Source organism: Rhynchophorus ferrugineus, unplaced genomic scaffold, assembly GCF_030347505.1.
Source record: "Rhynchophorus ferrugineus isolate W39M unplaced genomic scaffold, kcgeb_rfMv2 rfM1, whole genome shotgun sequence".
Lineage (NCBI taxonomy): Eukaryota > Metazoa > Arthropoda > Insecta > Coleoptera > Curculionidae > Rhynchophorus > Rhynchophorus ferrugineus.
The window spans coordinates 73,031,393-73,054,282 of NW_027472580.1; the positions used below are offsets into that span (position 1 = coordinate 73,031,393).

The 22,890-nt window shown below is 29.0% G+C and overlaps 1 protein-coding gene across 5 annotated transcripts in view; it reads left to right on the top strand.

The window, feature by feature from the left end:
• The window catches only part of f (espin protein forked), a 258,719-nt gene that overhangs the window by 201,022 nt on the left and 34,807 nt on the right, over positions 1 to 22,890 (top strand). For all 5 annotated transcript variants that reach the window (XR_013004189.1, XM_076394368.1, XM_076394377.1 and 2 more), the window contains 8 exons: positions 261 to 444; positions 6,569 to 6,751; positions 7,226 to 7,339; positions 13,283 to 13,464; positions 14,566 to 14,702; positions 18,962 to 19,156; positions 19,217 to 19,503; positions 21,988 to 22,183. Coding sequence is in view for 4 of the 5 variants with exons in the window: in XM_076394368.1 (XP_076250483.1) it covers positions 261 to 444; positions 6,569 to 6,751; positions 7,226 to 7,339; positions 13,283 to 13,464; positions 14,566 to 14,702; positions 18,962 to 19,156; positions 19,217 to 19,503; positions 21,988 to 22,183 (1,478 nt within the window). In the remaining variant the exon portion in view is untranslated. The remainder of the gene's footprint in view (positions 1 to 260; positions 445 to 6,568; positions 6,752 to 7,225; positions 7,340 to 13,282; positions 13,465 to 14,565; positions 14,703 to 18,961; positions 19,157 to 19,216; positions 19,504 to 21,987; positions 22,184 to 22,890) is intronic.

The window sequence follows — 22,890 nt, forward strand, 5'->3', positions numbered from 1 at the left end:
TGACATTATTACATTATTCAGCATTTAAATTGTTTTTAAATATTCACGTAAAAAATTTTTAAATTTGCTGTGCGGCAATTATTTTTTATCATGCGTAAAAAGATATAAAAAAAACTTTAAAATCAAGGACAGAAATGTTTAGAAGTTACTTTTAATGTACTGTCTGTGGCAATGATCGGGTATTCGCTGTCTATTTTATATATAATTATTGCATATAACAATGTTTACAAAAGATTAATTTGGGTTATTCTTGGTTGCAGTGCCAACACTCAAATGGACAATGATGTTACTCCTGTCTACTTGGCAGCTCAAGAGGGGCATCTAGACGTTTTGAAATTCCTGGTTCTAGAAGCAGGAGGGTCCCTTTATGTAAGAGCCAAAGATGGAATGGCACCAATTCACGCGGCTAGTCAAATGGGATGCCTCAACTGTGTTAAATGGATGGTATGTATCTTGACGTTAGATATCCGGCTATTTAGTAACAACACTCATTACTGTTCCTTTGTAAATATTCTATTATTATGTAATATAGTTCCTTTATATTTATTTTAATTTAACGGATTACTGGTTTTATTTAAATGGTTTGTGTTTAGTACAAATTTTAGTAAAAAATCAATTAAAAATCAGTTCAATATTGGAATAAAAACTTAATTAACTCGCTGTAATAATGAATATCAACCATTATAATGCGTTTTACAGTTCCTTATATATTTCGTATATACAGGATTCCAATTAATTTTTTTATTAGTTTATTAACGGATATAAATGTCACATTTTTTATAAACAATGCGGTCTTTTTTTTCCAGATCTTGATAACTTAATATGTAATTCTGTATTAGTAATTTAATAAATATCGTATGGCAAATTACCTGCTTTTAGTTAATAAGAATTCATAAATTGATATATTTATTTATATTTTTATTGATTCTATAAATTAAAAACCTGTTTTGAGATATTATTTATATCATTTTATGCTTTTGATTTGGTAATTACTACTATATGTATGCTGTACAATGATGGAGTCCCTAATGTGAAAATAGTTGAAGCAGGTATATTGAAACAAAACGAGATTATATTGATTTTTCCCGAACTTAATAAATATCTTAGTATAGTAACTTTCGTTACCTAACATACAAAGAAAGGAAATATAATGTATTTTTTGTTACATCAATAAACTGAACAAACAAATGTATCTGTATCTGTATACTTCTGTATACCTTTACATATGCTTCATAGAAAATCTTTTATGGTTTAATGTGGAACCTAAATTCAGTTTTTCTTCAGCAGCTGTTCATAATGTTTATTTAAATAAAACCTTGAGGTCGTCGTCGTAGTTTAATTGATAGTTGTGTTCAGCAAAATACTCTTCTTTTCTCTTTTTACCTGCCAAGCAATTAAACAGCAATATTAAAGCGGTCCTTTTGGAAATCTTTCATAGAAACAAACACTGCTAACATGTCAAAATGTGCATAAGAGAATTTTAACTGGGTTTTCAACCAAATAAGGCTTGCAATTGATTGTTCTCCAACTGTTTTGGTCCATTCTGTCCTTCTTGGTCATTATCATAATAATCGCCACTTTTACATCGTTGAAACTAAAATTTACAATTGGGATATGATGGAGCAGTCTCACCAAAACTTTTTAGGTCCAGATTATCTTCGAAAGCGGATATCAGAAATGAATTCTACATAAATTTTGAACATTCTTTGGTTAGCATGTGTATACACTAGATGAATCAATAATACGACTAAATAGAAAACAATTAAATGTTAACATTTGAATTAGGTTATTGAGCAATTGCTTAAATCGATACTTCGCATTTTCACCAGTGGATACCGTTGATCAAAATACCTGCAGGCATCTAACAAGATTGTGGTTTATATGATGCTACAGTAATTGTCTACATCATTATTATGACGTCAATGGGACTTTACCAAGTGTATTTAGGTCCTTTAGAATAATAATAACTTGGCACTATAGCTAAAGCTTTTCTTCATTCGCAGTCATCCCAAACGGTACACCAGTGGGATGTTTTGTATTCTTTAGCACTAGTATTTATACATAGTATTCTTTAATATTATTTCTTTTATTCTTTTTTTTTATTTTTTCTATATTTTATTTATATTTTCTTTTATTATTTCATTAATTCTTTAATATAAACTGAAGTTATGTAAAACAATTCCACACTGTCAATATTTAGGGATATATACAAATAAATTATCCAGCTCAAATTGATATTTAAATGTAGGACAAATTAATATATTCTTCCAAAAACCTGTATGAACTGTAAACAACATGTATATATGCACATATGCACATGACATATACATATATACATATATATATATATATATATATATATATATATATATATATATATATATATATATATATATATATATATATATATATATATATATATATATTTAATATGTATATATATATATATATATATATATATATATATATATATATATATATATATATTTAATATGTATATATATATATATATATATATATATATATATATATATATATATATATATATATATATATATATTTAATATGTATATATATATATATATATATATATATATATATATATATATATATATATATATATATATATACGTATTATTCGTATTAATATGTTTGAAACAAGAAATTGCATCTAATATATTTGAAATAAATAAATAAAAGAGAAGCAAAAGTAGAGTAAGACCTGTAGAGAAAGCTTGAAATCGTAAGAAGACATACACATGCTTTTTATAAATATCTTGCTATATTTCTTATATAGCCTATACGGAAATTCAAGGTATCAATAAAAACAAATGTGTTTATAGGAAGAAATGTGGTTATTTAATACGATATAGATACGATCTAGACATTCTCAGTTTGCATAATACTAATCCGTACAGAGCTCTTTTAAATAAAACAATTGAAATAAATATATTATATAAATATTCGTATAAACCATCTAATATTACTAAGACAATATAAATAGTAGCTATAGTCTCAATTGGTGATTATATTTGCTATTAATGTGTCTTTGAAATTAATTATTTTAATATTGAGTGGAAAAGCTACCATTGTTTTCAACTCCGTTTAGATTATTTTTAGATTAATTCTTATTTAAAAATATCAAGAGTCGTTATTAGTTGAATAACACATATCACGACGTTATCCTATATTCTTTTGCTGTTTTATTTTAAATTCTCTAGATGATGAATATAGTATTATGAATACAATTTTTCCTGTCTAATTAATTACTATAATGTAATTATTCTTTCCTACAATTATATTAGTTTTAACTACATTTCACATTGTGTTGTATCAAAAAATTAAATAAAACATGAAAACATATGCAAGATAAGGTTGGTTTTATTGGCCTTGTCTTTATTGAGAAAGTTTTTTTATATATTTCAAAATCTCCTTTTTACCGACTGGCGAGTGATCAACTTAGAAATCATTCTAGAAGACATCCGGTCTTACCCATCCTGGTTACTAACCTGGCTGGGATCATTTTCCTTGTCGGATTTTACATTCTTGCCTAGGACAATCACAATTAGTAAACAATCACAAACATAAATTTACGACCATGCCCCAGCAGGATTCGGAGGTGGACAGTCCACAGTAGGTGGACCGTTTTGTCGCCTTTACCACTGCGCCAACCAAGCCGACTGAGAAAGTTTTAATGTTTTCTTTGGAAATAGCCTTATAGGGTGGCTAGAATCTTGACTTTAACGATCTGAATACTAAGGCCACTATCCATCCAATGTTCAGCCGAAGCTGATTGAACAGTGAATCATTATCTCACACTTTGTTCATGACCTTTGATTCATTTACCTTAAGTCCAGTTTCTTCTATGTATACAACCCTAACAACTACTTAATATAGACGAACTCAAAGAATGAATAATAATATTGGTGATTTATGTTAATTGATTTATTTCCGTGATAATAAGAAATGATTTCTGTAGCTATTATTCTGCTTTAGTCTTTATTCTACTAATTTAAAATAAAAAGCTGTTTGTTAATCATAGTTTAATAAAGGAATAAATTTAAATTATTTGTAGTATAATGATTAGATACAAATAGAGAAAAAATTGTAAATATAAATTCATAAGATAACTTTTGAAAGGAAGTCCTCAAGTAGCCATAGATAGCCTAAAATATATTTTTTAAAATTTATAGTCCCTCCAACATTGTTGTGTTATTTAGCGACTTTCAAAGACACTCACTTAATTCAACGAATATTATACTCTCATTAAGATAAGTATAATACTATATCACCTAAAATAAAGATTTGCTAAAGATCAAAGGAATAAGTGGTAATTTTAATGCAATATTATTACACGCAACAAAAAAATTAATATATTAGAATATTATTTTATTCTATAGAAAGTAATTGTACGGAGAATTCATTATATTATAATTTATATTATGTTCTTTTTACCTTTACTGTTGTGATCGTTTTTTAATTATATAAAACAGTTCTGCGAAACACTAGGTACAGGTTCGCCTAAAACAAAAAGAGATCAATTTATTACCTGTAGTTATGTAATACGAGGTAGTTATATTTAAATTGCATTACATTTTAATACTGATATGATTATATTTCATCATAGAATTATTGATGGATTTAACTGATGACTATTTTACTTTTTCTCTCAATATCAGATAGATATTTTAATTAAATATAAGTGCGGATAATTTATTTAATATATATCGCATTATTTAAATTTATAATTGAGCTTACATAATGATAAATAACTCTGTTTTTGTATTGGTATTAATTTACTAATATATGAAGCTAAAAATTAATAATGATATATATTTTCACTTATTTTTTGTTCTTCACAATTTCTTAGGTATACTATTTTGTTTTGTATATTGCTTAACACCTTATTGTTCTCCTTATCCATAGCCTACTTGATTGGTGCACTTATCAAGGCAACAAAACGGTCCTGCTACTGCAGAAATAGTCGCGGGTTCGAATCCTGCTAGAGAATAGTTGTAAATGTGTGTCTATGATTGTCTATAATTGTGATCGTCCATAAGACAAAAGTGTAAATGTGTAAGCAATGATAATCATTCCAGTCATGCCAGTAATCAAGTTGGATAAGACATGATATCTTCTGAGATTATCTTTAAGGTATTATTATCTAATGTAGGTTTAATGGTGAGGATTATGGTTCGAAACCCATGTTAAAAAGTAGGCCCAGTGCAGATAAACATTCACTGCTAAAATGGAAACTCTAATATATTAATAAAAACATAAATATATTTACGTCAATATATTTGCTATTGATCATTTATTATTATATTTTACTTGATCAGAAAATAATATAAAACAGAGCTTATTACAAGGTGTACAGGATTGGTATTCTTATTTTAATAATAATCTTGATAGCGGATGTAGAAAACAATTTTAATTATATTGTATATAAAGTTATATTATATTTTTTATTACTAATTATTATTAATTTAATATTAATATAACAACATATTTATGCAAGATGTTTGCATGCACAGTGTATTGTTTTGAGTTATTTAAAAGTTTTTATTTGACTTCAAAAACAAGCAATGCAATTTTAAGGGTATTGCAAATTATAGCCTGAAACCAAATGAAAATATTCAGTATAATTATATTATATATTATTAACATTATATTAACATTAACTTTATATTAATATGAGCCATGCCTCATCAGAACAGTGATGATAAAGAGCAAAAAGAACCGGAAATGTGATTTTGCAGCACGACAACCTCTCATTAAACATAACAAAAGCATCCAAAAAAAATTTATTTGCGCACTTGGTATACTCTATACTTAATCGGTCTCACAAATTTTCTATAAAATGAATTTCCAACAATTAAAAATATGCAAAAATCTTAATTACTTAACACTTAATTTATATGATTCTTCGGAAGAGCATCCATGAGTTTTCCGAGGGTTAAGGTCTAGTGACTCTGCGTCAACGGTATCGCCAAAATGTAGACTACATTTTGATATATTTAATGTTAACAGTCTGTTCACTGCGTCTAACTATTGTTTCAAATGGTAAATATTTACAAGTCATAATTTATCTAGGTATGATATGCTTTTTTTCTTTCCACATCATTACCGCTACTTTTAATCCTGTTTGGATGACAGATTTATATCATAGAAGGTATGCTTTTATTTATGTTTTGGTGCTAAGCTTCAGAAAACTTTGAAGACGGGTTTCATATATACAAATTAGTAGATATCTATAGTGTTAGTGATTAATGTAGTTTAAAGTTTACTGCTTTATTTTTTAATTAAATTTGAAAAGTATGAAATCATTAGCAATTCAACAGGCTTCCTGTTAATGGGAAATATGCCAATTAAAATAAATTCAAGCCTTGATAACATGAATATGGTTACAGGAGCTTCCGATGCAATGTTATTCAATCTAGTATAAATCTTTAAAAACTAATTCACAGAGCCAATATAATAAGAACAAAATATATAGTTACTATTCCTATTAACACATGAAATAATATTCCTTTCTTTGGACTTTGGAATAATAACCTTTCCCTTTCAGATTCAAGAGCAGGGAGTCGATCCAAATCTAAGAGATGGCGATGGTGCTACACCGCTTCATTTCGCCGCTTCCAGAGGTCATTTGGATACTGTTCGGTGGCTGTTAAAACACGGAGCTAGATTAAGTCTAGATAAATATGGAAAAAGTCCTATTAACGATGCTGCAGAAAACCAACAAGTAGAGGTTTGTAAACTTTTGCTATTTTAAAATCACTATAGGATATGTATACTATATATATATATTATATATCATGATTCTCGCATTTTTCCATAACGAACTGTAGGAAAATATTTCTAATAACTCTTAAATAAGCATTGCTAAATATATACTTACCTATTATGCTACTTTGATATCAAAAAATTAGATTTTAATAAATAACATAAATATCATTCTGATGAATTATTTTCTAGACCCAAAGTAAAAGTGAAAAATTCGCCTTATCTGCAAGCCGAAAACTCCTAAAATATCTTATAAACTCCTAATATATATTAGGGTAGCCAAAATAAATTATTACCGATAATGGAGCACATAGAATATTTTTCTAAATGTATACATTATCTTTAACTATTTTATTTGATTGAAACTTGTTGAAGATTGAATGTCTATTGAGCAATAAATAATTAAAATAGGAATGATCGTTCTTTTGTTTTAATTTAGTGCCTGAACGTGTTGGTTCAACATGGTACCACTCCGGATTACGACAATGCCAATCACTCCACAAATGGAAAGAACTGTTCTTGCGGTTCAAAGAAAGAAGGTCAAGTAAAACGCGTAAGTATCCCGACTATCCGATGCTATCCGTTGATATATTCATAGATGCATATTACTAAACCCTTTTACGTTTATCTGGTGCATAATTTAATAGTATTATATGTTAATTTTGATATGAGCTAATATAATAATCAAGTTATTATGCTTATGATTTCTCACTACTAGAAATCAATATATTATATATTTAATATTTAATATGAAAAACATTGATATAAAAAATAAAAGTACTTATACAAATTAAAAAATACTTTTCAATTATATATACGAATGCACTGTGCTAGACAATATTCTGAATGTCCTAAATTTCAATAAACCTGTTCTCGTAATTTTAATGGATAGATTCTCTGAAGTAAGAATCGGGAAGGCTCTTGAAGTAGGCTTCAAATAAAATAGGTATTGCAACAATATCTAGTTAAATTATTTCATTTCCACAATGATTTTTGAGCTGTGTGAAGGGGTGATATTTTTATCCTGTAAACCAGAACTTTTATCACAAACAAATGCATTCAACTAGCACAAAATATTATAGTTATCTAAGTTTTAAAAGGGTGAAGTTAATCTAGGACAATTTTTTTTAAGTGATTTGATCTTAAGTATAGATTTCACAAAATTCTTTGACATTTATTGCAGTTATTTTGAGTGAGAAACCATCCAAAGTTATGAAATATCCTACAAAAGACCTTTTATCAATTTAAAGTAGTCTTCAATTGTGACACTCTTTATGCATAAAGTCTATGGTTTCAGTCAAAATATTGTTTATGAAGCCTGATAAGATACTTAGAACTTTTTTAAATATCCCTCGATTAACCAACCAAATCAAACGTAATAGCGCCATTAAATACAGAACTTATTAAATAACTTACTATTTTAACCTATTAGCGTTGAAATAATTAATTAATATCAGAACATTGTCATCATTATTCTAGCCGATACACTTCAACGCCTCCCTCACTAAGGTACTATTACATATAATAATATCCCGCATTAATTAATAAAATCTAGCTAATTGAATTATTAACCATGGCGATATTTAAGTACAGTTATTTTTGCTTAAGTGATATAAAACATAGATATCCGGCGAATAATAAACTAGTGGTTAATAATATTATAATATAATTTTAATAAGATAATGAGGCTAAATTATTCATGAAATTTGTTTGCTGTACTAATGAAAATATGGGATGCAATAGTAACTTTTTTTGTTAACAAAAAACATATGGTGTACAACTAGTTATTCACAAACTAGTAATTTTTACTTAATATTGTTCTTAATGTCCAAATTTAGGATTTCAAACCCAAACTTACTTAATTAGATTTTAATTACAGTTTGAGAGAAGTACTCACACTGGTGTATTCCAGATATGTTTAAAAACGGTACATTTTTCCCATATAGCTTAACTATACTATATATAAAAGGGTCTCTTCAAACTTTGGTAACTGTTGACAAGAAGTTATATAACTTCGACATTTTATGATCACACAATTTTACCTGTTTTTTCTTTCGTAAACCATTTATCCTTGTGACTGTTCTCATTTCTATTATTTCATGGAACCTTAACGATGCTCCGAAGAACATTGTTTTGATAAGTTTGAAACATATTGGTAATATATTTTTTTGTGCAGCACCATACTTACACAAAGACAAATTTTTCCCCTAACATCAATTCATCAGTCAAATTAGCTTGGCGAAACAGTTTGAAAGCTCAATTCGCTTAAAATAAAAGAAATCGAAGGGTTATTAAGGTTAAATAAGAAATCAACTATAAAAATACTCAAATTCTAAAGTAAATTAATATATCTGTACTACATCATAACAATACGGTGTGTTTTAGTTTAATTTTAATTTTAATATAAGCAAACATTAAATACATATATTTCTTGACGGAATTTTTACATATGAAAAACGAGCTAATTATAACCTATTGAAAGTAATTAAAAAAGTGATTAAAATGCCCATTCACAAATATCTTGTAGGAAAATGTGTACAGGGGAAACTAATGGTAAAGCGAGAAGCTATTGTGTTAAAAATTACTTATTATAAGTTATTACTCGTAGTAGCTTCGCTGGTATTAGCTACATCCAAGTTCAGTAACAACAGTAGTTCGACTTACGTCGATTCTATAATATTTATTTAAAAACTGACTTAATGGGAATATGTGAAATTGTGTTATGATATCACCAACGATTGGCATTTTTTATTTATTGGATATATTTTTGTCTCTGTCAATTTTCAGATATTAATTTAAACGGATATTATAGTTTCACAAAAATATACGATTTATTCACACTGCATTTTCAATTAAAAGGAAGTTGATTAAGAACTCGTTCATTCAATTCATTAGGAAACTACGTCTTTATGAGTAAATTCTGAATATAATTCAACTGTAATACATTCCTAAACATTTTTTATCATTATTTTAGAACAATTGATATTAGAAAAGATCGTAGAAGGAAATTATAAAATGGCAATGATTTAAAAAATTGTAAACTTGATTTTTGACCTCTTAGGATTTTTAAAAATTATAGAAAAACTATCCAAAAACAAGCCACTGAAGATAACCTCAGGTATCATATCGATCGATTCTAGTTTGTTTCGAATAACTAAGTTACTACTTTACAATAAATCAAACTTTTTTTTTAACAGAATTTGAATTTTGTTATACTAAAAATACCCCTAAAAATAACCCCTCAGCTAAAGCTCATCATTTTCAAGATTGGTAAAACGACTTCAATAAAAATAGTAACAATTAAATAATTAGTTAATTTAACTGTCCGTTTTTGACCTGTATTGATATACTTTGGAGCAATAGATCAAATTGATATATTCAGTGATTCAATGTTGTTTTGAGTTTCTGAGTATTTATGATCAAGCAACGTCTAGTTGGTATTTTTCGCCTGAGTTATCACAAGAGTCCCAATATTCGAAAATAATTCCAATGTTGAAAGAATCGCTGGAAAAGATGTTCTCAAAAGTCTAATCTATGAAAATATAGTAGAAAATTGATTTTTGACACATTCCTAGACTAGAAAAATGCCTTAGAATCATCAAATCAAAGAAATATATCCGGTAAATGTCTCTCATAATGGATGTCTCTAGGCGCTTTTCTATTAATCACTAAGTTTTATTTCTTCTCCGTTCTGCTCCATGGCAGTCTGTTTCAGAACAATAAGCGACTATGTTGTCCATCTTCTAGACTACGTATTTTTAATGAATTTCCAATATTTTTACATTGCGTTGTCTGCTGTACCCTATAATGCAATGCCTTACATCTAAACTGGCTTTATGACGGATTTGTATACCATCATCTTGCTCTCATTACTTAAGTGAGCGTAACGGCTTGTTAAATAATACGTACAACCTCTAGCTATCCTAGCTTAATCATTCGATCCGAATATCATTGTATTACTCGGCGTACAGTCTTTCCATAAAAAAGTAATTATGTTGACCGATTACTCTCATGAAATCCAGTATATAAAATATTAACCAAAAACATACATAAACAACACATACTAATTAGATCAGAATACTATTTCTTATAATACCTTGTATGTATGACTAGTTGTTATCTAGCTACGTAACGAGGTATAAATACACTTGATATATCTATCGGTATATTTAGCGGTATAAAACTCACCAATTACGTGCTGAATATTAATGAAACGTTAAATAATAGTCAGTAAGGGATACTACTTTAAGAATAAATGCGGAAATTTCAGTAGGGGCTATTTTTACACCCCAGAAGGTCGAGTTAAAAGACCATTGAGAGATTATCCATTGCCTCTTATAAAGCCTGTAAATATTGTCAATTAGTTATTTATGCAAGAGAATACAAATCTGGATTGTTTATCGAAAACTGTTCTAATATTTAAACTGGTGTAGCTTCACAAATATATCCAACGTTTCTAGGATTATCGAACTTAGTAGGTCGATATTTTCCTCATGAAATAATGGCTGCAAAAATAATATAGTGTACATTTGCAGTAATTTTGTTAAAATAGATAGATGGCTTCACTACATAGTATAAAACAAAGTCGCCTTTTCTGTCCCTATATCCCTATGTGCGCTTAAATCTTTAAAACTACGCAACGGATTTTGATGCGGTTTTTTTCAATAGATAGAGTGATTCAAGAGGAAGGTCTGTATGTATAATACATGCATAATATACTAAGGCAACATTGCTAATTTTAGAGGTTTCTAACGTGATGTCGTAAATTAACCTATTTTTTTAGGCTTATTTAGCAATTAGCAAAAACGCTGCCTAACCCTACGAGTTAAATCAAATTAATGTACTACAGTATTGTACACCATAAAAAGGTCTACAAAAAAGTCCGCGATGGTATATGTTTATCTTTTAGGGATAACCCACATTAACCATTTTTATTGTTTACTTTTTACGTGAGAAAATGGCTTATTTACGAAGCTATTTTAAGCAATACGGCATTAATCCTTATCGAATTAAGTACCTTAAATACAGTATGCAATTAATATAGATCAATATGGTTCCTTACAGCATGTAAATTAAACAAATATTTTCGGAGATATTACAAATTTAAAATTTGCGTTTAAAAATGTGTAATGTAATAAAAATTGTATGAATTTAGATATTCCAAAGATAGCAGGAAATCTTCATAGTAAGTATAGGGGAAGAGGAATTGTTTTACTCCAAATTTAATGCGTGCAGGCCAAGGGCAGTAATGAATGAACCAAAAATACTGGATCGATTTTAATCTTGTTTTCACTGAGTGACATAGGCATATATATTTTATGCCCGTGCAAAGTCGGAGCGGGCCGTTATGTTTTTATACACAACGTTCATATTTTTTCTGTAGTGTGTTTAATTTAGTATCAGCATTGCACCCATGCGAAGCCGGGGCGGGTCGCTAGTATCATATATTTTTATCCTTGATTTAAACATAATATTTGGATTCTATTGACATTTGCTAAACCTGCAAGAGGAGTGAATAAGTTATAAAGAAATCATGGGATTGACAAACTCAACGAGTTCCTGTTTTATCTGAATTCTCAACATTGGGCATTATCAACAAATAATCTAATTAACAACGGAAACCAAGAATAATGTTTAGATGCCTTCTCAAAGGGCAATGCTCAGCTAGAATAGGTCTATTGGAAATCCACATATACAGCATAGTTTCGGACTACGTCACATCACCAGCCTGTCAAGAGTTAGTTAAAACTGAATTCCTTAATTTATATCAATCAGACTGCTTAATTACTTTCATGATCATCCTTTTGATTAATAAGCTTTGTCAAAAGAAAACTCGAGTATCCTATATTAGATTTTTGTACTTTATGTAATATACAATTATAAACATCCATTGGTCCAAACGCTTTCGCCAATAATACCGACTATGTATATTAGATTCAAATTATTCTTATTAGTAGGTTAAATCAATAAACCAGTGTTAAACTGCTCATATCAAAAATGTGCTAAATCGTCCTCAAAGACAAAAAATTAGGTATTCATTATTTATGGATTAAAGTATTATTATTCCAATAACCCCTGCAATTTGTAGTTTAGCCTTGACAAAAATGAGAAAAATATGACTCTGCGTATATTACTTGCTACTGAATTCAATTTAATCAATTAAAATCAATAGGCATCTGCAGTAACAGTTTGATTTCATTTTAGCAACTTGTAATACACTACATCTTGCTGATTTAAACATGTGAAGCTCTCCTGGGCTAATCCGTAAGACCTTGGAAATCGATTTTTCATTACCAGTCATGCCAAAGAGAATTTAACAGTTCACTATTTGTTTAAATCGATACTTCGCATTTTCACCGATAAATATCGCTGATAGAAATACATGCAAGCACCGAATATATTTAATTCGGTAGTATCATCTAGCTATTTTAAATGATTAGATAACTAAGTGTTTTTTAATAATTTCCTTTCAAGTTAATATATCTAACTGTTACAGGGTAATAGCGGTGCATCAGATTGCTCAAACTGTAGACCAAAAACCAGCCCCAACACCAAAAACTCACCAAATAACCTGGAGCCGTTTTATTTGCATCCGCCATCGAAGGAGCCTAGCTTGGAACCACCACACGCCCCTGAAAATGGCTTATATATCAACCCCATGGCAAATCACCGACACAGGTTAGTTTAATTTACTTTTTTATTACCCTACTGAAACAGGGTAGTTCTTTATAATCAAAAATTTTAATTATTTGTATTTGTTACAATTGTTGTTTGTTAACGTTTCCATAGTCCTGGAAGTCATAATAATTCTTAAAAATCACAAAAAATAAATTAACTAAATTACTAGTGGTTTGTTGATTTTTTATCCATTATTAAAATTAGAATAATATTTCAATTAAAGTTTTTAATCAAACTATTAATCTATCATAAAAAATATATTTAAAACAAACTCATTAAAAAAAAATTAAATTGACTTCTTTGTATGATCTATGATTAAATGACTATTGTTCTACTACATCTTAGTGTAACTTCTAAGAATTTATATTGTACAACATTATTTTCAGTTTGACCAAATTTGAGTAATATTATTAATAATTAATAATATTGAGTCAAAAGTTATTGGAGTTTTTTAAAAGTATCTCTTATTACTCCAAACCTAAACAATTCACTAAATTTATATGGTTTTTTTTGCCAATATATTAAATAAATCAAATACAAGTTTGATGAAAAATACTTAAACAACTTAAGTAAACGTAGAAACGTTAACTATAACCTCTTAACTCCATTGATTCCTAATTGCCACTTACTGAACTTACCTAAATTATTTGACTGTATTTTATCTGAAGGATTTCATTAATCTTTATCAATTCAAAGATTTGGTTAGATACTTTGGTAAATTTTATATGAAGATCCGGTTTAAAAATCACTCGCTTTGTCATGCGGTTTGTGTATTTGATGTTTTTATAGATGATTTTACCAATTACTTAATTTGTTTTCTTATTAGTTACGTAATCAATTGGAACCTGAACTTATATTGATTTTTAACTAACCTAAGATCGCTGTCGCAGTTACAGATATATCTAATGTATTGCAAATTTTCTTTTATTTAAAATAATATAGAGCACATTATGGAATACTCAAATAACAATATATAACAAATTAATAATATTAAAACTTCGTATGGATACCATTGTTATATAAGGAAATGGGTAATATTCTTAATTAATATTCTTATATTATATATATTTTGATATTTATTTTTAAATAACATTTTTTCAGTTCTTCCAGTTGCTCCGAAACTAGTTCTAATGGAAGCGAGTCATTTTACCTCCATAATCCACAAGAAGTGATCTATAATAGAGTGAAAGATCTGTTCGATTCGAATGGTCAAAGGCAACCAATGTCTGCTTTAACAGGTTAGTCTAAATTAAGATAAATTGAGATTTGTTAAAAACATGTATTTTTATAACAGGTTAATTGAAAAGTCCCCGGCCTACCATAGAACACATTTTTTTGGCAAAATTTTTTTGGCACCCTTCAAGGGTGATACACTGATTATAGACCATCCAACTTTTCGATACTATTTTTGTAGTACGATTTGTCCTTTGCTTCAAAATAGGCCTGAATTTCGGGGATCAGCTCTTCATTCGACGAAACTGTCTTCCCAGCGAACATTTTTTTAAGATCTGAGAACGGGAAATAGTCGCTGGGAGCCAGATCTGAAGAATGCGGTGGATGAGGAAGTCCAATTCATGGATTATTCGTTTTGCCATCGTTTTCACTGACTTGTGACACGTCCGTCACACGGCATTGTCTTGGTGAAGCTGCACTTTCTTTTTCTTCAAATGCAGCCGTTTTTCGGCGATTTCGTCCTTCAGACGGCCCAATAACGCTATGCAATAGTCGCTGTTGATGGTCCTTCCTTTTTCAATTAGCCAATGAAAATTATTCCATGCGCATTCCAAAATGCAGAGGCCATAACCTTACCAGCCGACTATTGCGTTTTCTCACGCTTTGGAGCGGGTTCATCGTGTGCAGTCCATTCAGATGACTGTCGATTGGACTTCGGAGTGAAACGATGGAGCCATGTTTCATGCATTGGCACATATCGGCGCAAAAACTCGGATTTATTACGCTTGATCATCTTCAAACACTGCTCCGAATCAAAAGGTCACAAGTCAAAAGTGAGCTCGCACGGCACCCACTTTGCACGGAGCTTTCTCATACCCAAATATTCGTGAATAATATGATGTACACGTTCAGTTGATATCTTTGAGTGTCTGCTGTTTCATTCAATTTCAATTTGCGGTCATTCCAAATAATTTTCGTCGGTAACAACCTCGTTTAGGCGTCCACTGCTTTCACCGTCTTTGGTGTTCATTTGACCACGTCTAAACTTATCATACCAATCCTTGATGATTGACTTTCCTGCGGCAGTGGCCGCAAACTCGGCATCAAGTTTTTGCTTCAACTGTATTTTTCCCTTCAAAAAGCAATATTTTATCAACACAATAACAAAAGCTGCTTCACTCAAAATGCTATAATTCACAAACTAATGATCTAGTGGCTAACTAAAAAACATATGGATTTAATTCTAGTAGCGCCATCTATGTATCAGGTCGGGGACTTTTCAATTGACCTGTTAATGTAATAATTCTCAGCAAATGTACTTAATCAAATTTATATACATTTTATCTTATATTATTTGTATAAAATGTCTTAAGACCAAAAAAATTAATGCAATATACAGCATTATGCAATTAGTATATATAACAATATACAGTATATATTTGGCGTGAACTTCGGCACATTAATATCATATAATCAATTCAGTATCTATACTTCGAATATCCAAACAACAAACGAAACAGTACATGGAATATTTACTGATGCCCCGTCCATGTTATTTTTGCGTTGTGGCGAGAAGACAACAAAGTAATTATTTCACTTGAGATACTCCTCAGTTGACCTAAAGTTAAAGAAATTTTGGACTTATGAGGTACAGTAAGTCATCAAAGAAATGACTAGTGACCTAACGTTGCCAAAAACTTCTTCGATCAGTGACTAACACTTTCCGCTACGTAACCAACGAGGAATTGCACGCTAACTTTGAAAATGTCAAGAATTTTGCAGTAAAATACGAGAAAAGGCTACAAAATATCACCAAAATCGAACTGGAAGTGGAAACCAGAGCATTGGAAAAGTTCAAAGCACATGAACTTGTATAAAGTGTGTAAGTGTTATAATTAACTGTAGGCCAAATTAGTCTAATTTAATTTAAATTTAATAAATACATACATATGCATTCATTCCGCACTTGTCCCGTTTTTTAATTAATCTAACCATAAATAAAAAACAGTAATAAATTACTTTATTATTAAGTTTGCACTGAATCTATTTAATAAAAAGTTAACATTTTTAAACCTCAAACATTTAAAAATGGCCCGATTTACTCGATCCACCAAGAAAATGTGAATAATGGATGATATGACGTTTAAAAAATAATTTGCTTTGATACAGTTGAAATATAACCCTCCTATCAACAATCTAAAAAATTCTATGATAAAATATTGAAAGACTAAACTAGGATTGACAAAAGTCAAAATTTGAGCGCTTATAAAAAAAGATATGTAACTTGGCAACGCTGGATTATAATAAGATGCTTTAACACGTGTTATATTCACGAAATATTATTTCCAATTTGAAGTTTCCGATTATATTGTAATCCAAATTATAAAATAAATAAAAATATTTTTACAACTTGCAGTCCTTATAAATTAAATCAATAATATCGTGCTTATCATATCATGTAAAAATATAATAAAATGTGTTAAAAAAGAGCAATTCAAACAAGGAAGCAACCCGCTATTATTTCAAGCAGAATAATTATAATTTTTGTAAAGAAAGTAAAGGCATGCTTAAATTTAATTTGCACATTTCCCACTGTTACTTCGTTCTCTGATTTTATAGCGTTCAGTGATGATTTATCAACGATATTTTTTCTATTGGTATTATTGGTGCATCGAAATTATGCTTATCTGTAAGTGAAATGTATTTATCTCATAAACCCCATAGATTTATTGAATGTTATTTGTTATGAATTATGATGTTTTTCGCAAGATATAATAATACAAAAAATAAGCTATTTTAAGTTAATCATCGTTCGAAAAGAAAATTATAAGTATGAATACAAAAGCTCTTTGGAGCCATATTCTCTCACTATTTTTCATTGAAGATCAATATGTCGTAAACCATTAACTTTGATTATGTTATTAATTTAAAATTATATATAAAATATTAATATTAATGTATACCAGAAATTAACAAAATATTGAATTTTTTTTATCTCGTTTAACCATACAAGATGACTTGGGGTAGAATGTAGAAAGAACGAAAAATATTAATTAATTATATATAATTATTATATTAAGACGAAGCGTCTTAACATAATAATAAAAGAAATAAATATTGTTTAACTAGAAGCATAGTTTGGTTTTCGTGAAAAGCAAACTATCAAATCAGTGACTTAAATTACTCTACTAAATATATAAAGAGATTAATATAGAAATATTGTTTATGAGACATCAAGCAGTACATAAAATTTCCAGTTGCTGGAATATTGTCTTACAGATACAGACAGTTCATTATAAAGCAATCTAATTAACATACTGAAATATGTCCAATATATTGAGGAGTTCTAAAAGTCAACGAGCTAAGAGCAATTTTGTAACTCCAATTTACAATTAATCGACCACCAACAAAAACACAAAGAATATATCGGTTTTTCTGACAAAAAATGAAGCTTTTCTTACATAATAAGGGAGTATTTTAAAAATAATATACTGCATTCCATACTACATTCAATTATGTTAATTTAATGCGGCATTTCCCTCAAGTCCATCAATTCCCTCAATTTTTCAAGTGCAATTGAGTTGGTTAATGTTAAATACTCCAAAATAGTGCTACTGAAACCAAACCAGTTCACACAGTTATTTATTCATTAAATTTTTCATTAGATATTCCTAGTACAACCTTAATTTACAAATTCACGTATTCTGTTGTACTTGCAATAACGCACAAGCAAGATGAATACTGGGTAATACAAAAGTAGTAGTAGTATATATTTCCCAAATTAAAATTAAATTAGACTACATCTAATAAATTCTTAATCTAAAGCTAAATGTAATAGTTATAGACTATACAAGTTCAGTTCATACGGTTTGATTTGCTTCAATCTTCTGATTCGCTATGGTTTGTCCAGTAGTTGTATTGCTTCCACGTTGTTGTGATTTAATAACTTTATTTCATGTAACTCCATTTGATATCGAGGTCATCGTGCAGTTCTTCAGGAGATTTTATAGCGATAGGCAATGGTAATTAGTGAAATAACTTTGTTTTTGCAAAGTTGAATTACTAGTCAACAATTAATTGTAGAATTAAGTACATAGATTAAATCCTATACTAATCCTATTCTATGTGATTAAAAGTTATAAATGGACTCTAAAAAATATAATCTACTGAGATAATATTCGACTTTCCATTTATATAACGCGAAAAATAAACAATCAAGTGTAATAATAAAAATTATACAGAAACATGTTAAAAAAATTAAGTGTTTTTCTTGAAAATGTTCCATTACAAATCAGTTTCCTATATATTGTATTTTACTTTTCAGTGAAAGTTGAAGTTCACTCATCCTCTTCTGGTGCCGGATCAGATGAAAACCTATCTTCTTCCGACCTTTCCTCGGTAAAATCCAATGACCACGACCATGACTACGAAGACATATACATGATCAGAGAAGAATCTAGAAAACAAGAGAGAACCATTCAGAACACCAAAATTGGTAGATCGAGATCCAGGGATTCTGGTAAGACAAGCCTGTACATGTAATATAGGTCCCAGAATTTAATCGATATTGTTTTAACAGGTTCCCACAGCAGATCGGGTTCAGTTAGTTCCTCCAACTCAGGTTGCAACGTTATCGTGAAACTTACTTCCAACGATGATAAAACCATATATAAGTCAAACGAATATATATCGAAAATTAGCAATAAAGTGGAAAAATCAGATGTGAAACGAGAACAGAAAGAATCGTCTCCAAGACGTTCCATCTCCAACGGTTCTGAGGAGGAGCACGACAAACCGAAACTAGGACCACGGCATTCATCTCCACCATCGACTCAAGTTCAAACCTCCACAACGGTTTTAAAAAGGGTAAATGTCGCGAACATTAATTCTTATATTAACCTAAAATATTAATATTTATTAAGTGTATGATTACATTTTTATATATTATTCGGGAAATTATAATACTAGATAACTTTATCTAGTCAAAAAAAGATTCGTCGAGTATTGCTTCTTCTTATTATTACTAATTTAGTTCGGTGACGCATGGTCTAGTCTAAAGAGCACTTCACATCATATAAAGATAAGTAAATCCGTAAATAAAAAATGTGTTATAAATATTAAAAATTAATAGACAGCAGTAATAACAAATATCATTCATTTCTATTCCTAATAAAAATAAATATGTAGCTTTTAAGACTTTATGATTCTTGTAAACATTACAGAAACAAATATAGTTTGCTTGTAGGTTTTTTTACGCGGAAAGTCACAAAATTATGGCTCAGTTAAAAAAATCTGATGATTATTTAAAAATTTTATTAATGTAATAGGTACATCCTCCTCTATTTTTCATAACATCAATAAGTCTCTTCGGCAGCATTTCATATAGGGTTTTAACATAATCCTGATCTAACTTTTGCCTAACATTTTAAAATTGTTTACTACTTGAGTAAACAGTATCAATAATTTTCAATAATATTCAAATCAAGGGGCCACTATAAAGTTTGAATATTGGGTTCTACAAATAGTATTCAACGAGTTTCACAATATGAAAAATAGTATTATTTTGGTAAAAAATATAATTCTGACCGGCAATTTTTGTTGCATATTTGGCGAATTGTCTGTCAATTTAATATTATAAGTTATATTATTCTTAATTATTCTAAAAATGAATTGTATATCTGTCTTTCCCTCAAAACCTATAGCATCCTAATAGATATAACACTTCCTCTACCCCACTGTCTGCAATTTAAAATCATCTAATCTTTTCTTAAAGCATGATAGTAATATTTACAACTTTTTTTACTTAACTATGCTATAGTTCTGTCGCGTCGCCCAAGCGACAAATCTATTGGTAATTTATAGGTTCCGCATAAACATTAATTGTCACTTTGTTATTTTTACATAAATCGTAGAATCTAAAAGTTAAACATTTAATTTTATTAATGATTGAAATGAAAAATCTATGGTGTGCTAAAGTTTTGTAGCAGATTTTATATCAATGTATGATATTGGAAGCAAATAATATTTATTCTGGGTATGCTATTTCATATTTTCTTGGAAATTTAATATCTATCCATCTAATAACTATCTATATATATTTTGAGATTTTGATATTGAGCTTTTAAGAGTATCTCACAAATATTTAATTGGATTTAAATCGAGATTTTAGGACAATTAGTATAACAAGTAATCTCGGTTTCTAATTAATAGTAAATCACTATTTTGATGATATATGCTTAAACATTATATAGATTAGTACACAAATCTCAAGCATCGTATGAATTTTACAACTCTTGCTTCCCCAAAGCATTAAAATCATGCCCACGGATTAGGGCTCTATTTCTCGAAGATATTTTCAACATTCTACCTTTTCAATGGCTCTCAATCGGTTACATCTTAAGCAAATGCTATTTTTTGATGTCGAAAAATGCAAGAAACTTTGGTAGAAATTTCAAATTTGAACTAAGTTCAACAGTTCTGGTTCAGTGACAGAGCTTTAAACTGTATAAGACGAATTATATTTCATTTCAGAACATTTAAAATGTAGTTTTACTTGTTACACTTTAAATAACATTTTTAACAATACATAATTAATTAATGTAAATATGAAATCCAAATAGAAAATATACAACCTATATATACGAAAATGTACCAGTCAAACTAAATGAAGCAAAAGAGCAATGGTATGATAGCAGTTTATAACAAGTATCGATAGTTTCAATTGCAGTTAAATACAATCATACAACATATAATAAACATTATATACCAATAATAATATAGTTCTTTGTTTGTTAGTAATGACACTCCTTAAGGTGTGATAACTAATTTTATTGATTAGATTAATACTTTGTTCAATTGATAGCTTTACTATAACCTAACAAGTGTTTTATTATATCTTGCCCTTCTCACTAGAATCTTAGTGTCTGTTAAATAATACTAAAGGTATCATATCACACTATGTTCTGTTTTGACACTGTAACTGTTAGCTCACTAAAAACACTCCGCTGTTTGAAAATATGCTTCCTTTTTAATTTTTCTCTTTTATTTTGTTGGACGGTAATTCATTAATTGCTAATTAGTTAATAATATATTTTAAAATCCATAATTTAATATATTACACATATTCAATTATTAAAGGCAACATATTAAATATATTATTTATGTTTTATTTAAACGTATTTAGTTAAATAAAATGCACTGATAAAAATGTTAATGTTTAATTATCACAAAAATAGCATTACTACTATTTTCTTATAAACCAAACAATGTTTTTAAAACTCAATAACCTATAGCTCAGATAAAACATTTTTATTCGTAAAAGTTTGATACCTAACCTTATATTTCTTACAGGTAACTTCTGTACCTATAGAAGTGACCCCACCACCTCCACCACCGCCGCCGCCAAATAATAAAAATACCTTAATCGATCCCAATGATCCTCACCTATTCGAACCCAGAGGTGCGGAAGTAGTTGAAGTTGTGGAGGAGCCAACATTGAGACCATCGGATATTGTAAAAGGCATGTGTAGAAGCATGTCAGCATTATGTAAGTATATATCTCATGTAAATTGTCTTGTTGTATCATAGACCAACAAAGAGTTTAATTAATATTTATCAGATTTTCCCACGATATAACATATATTAGATTTGTACAAATATACTGAGTGATATGATGAATGTACAAGCTTGATTAAAGCGTTTATGCGCTTGTTCGATTCTGATTATTATTTCACTTTAAAAAGGCATTTATTGAGAAAAATCAAAAACATTTTTCATAATTTTCTACAACTTTTTCCCACATTTTTGACGTATTTGGCTATACCGCATCGATTGACTGAGCCACATGCACTGAAAAAATGTATGTTCATGGATATTCCGCTTCGATGATGATGTGGATGATTCTTCTAGAGTAACCAATATCTTATACGCTTAGGATTGTCATTTTATATAAACTTTTTTATCGATGGTCGCAATACGCTACAGAAAACATTTGTTTTCCTGAAAATAAAACCACACGTTGAAATAGTTCGAAATGACATTTTCTAACAATTTGCATGGAAGATGTTCTCCCTCCTCTTTAATCTTTCCTATCACATTTAAAAATATGGAAACAGTTGATTTATCAATTACTAGGCTATGTGAGACCTCTTTGAGCATTTTTGGACCTTCAGACCGTTCTTTGTTGTTGACATCATCATAAATATTTTTAAAATTAATAATATCAATAGAAACTAAATATTTTTCGGATCAAAC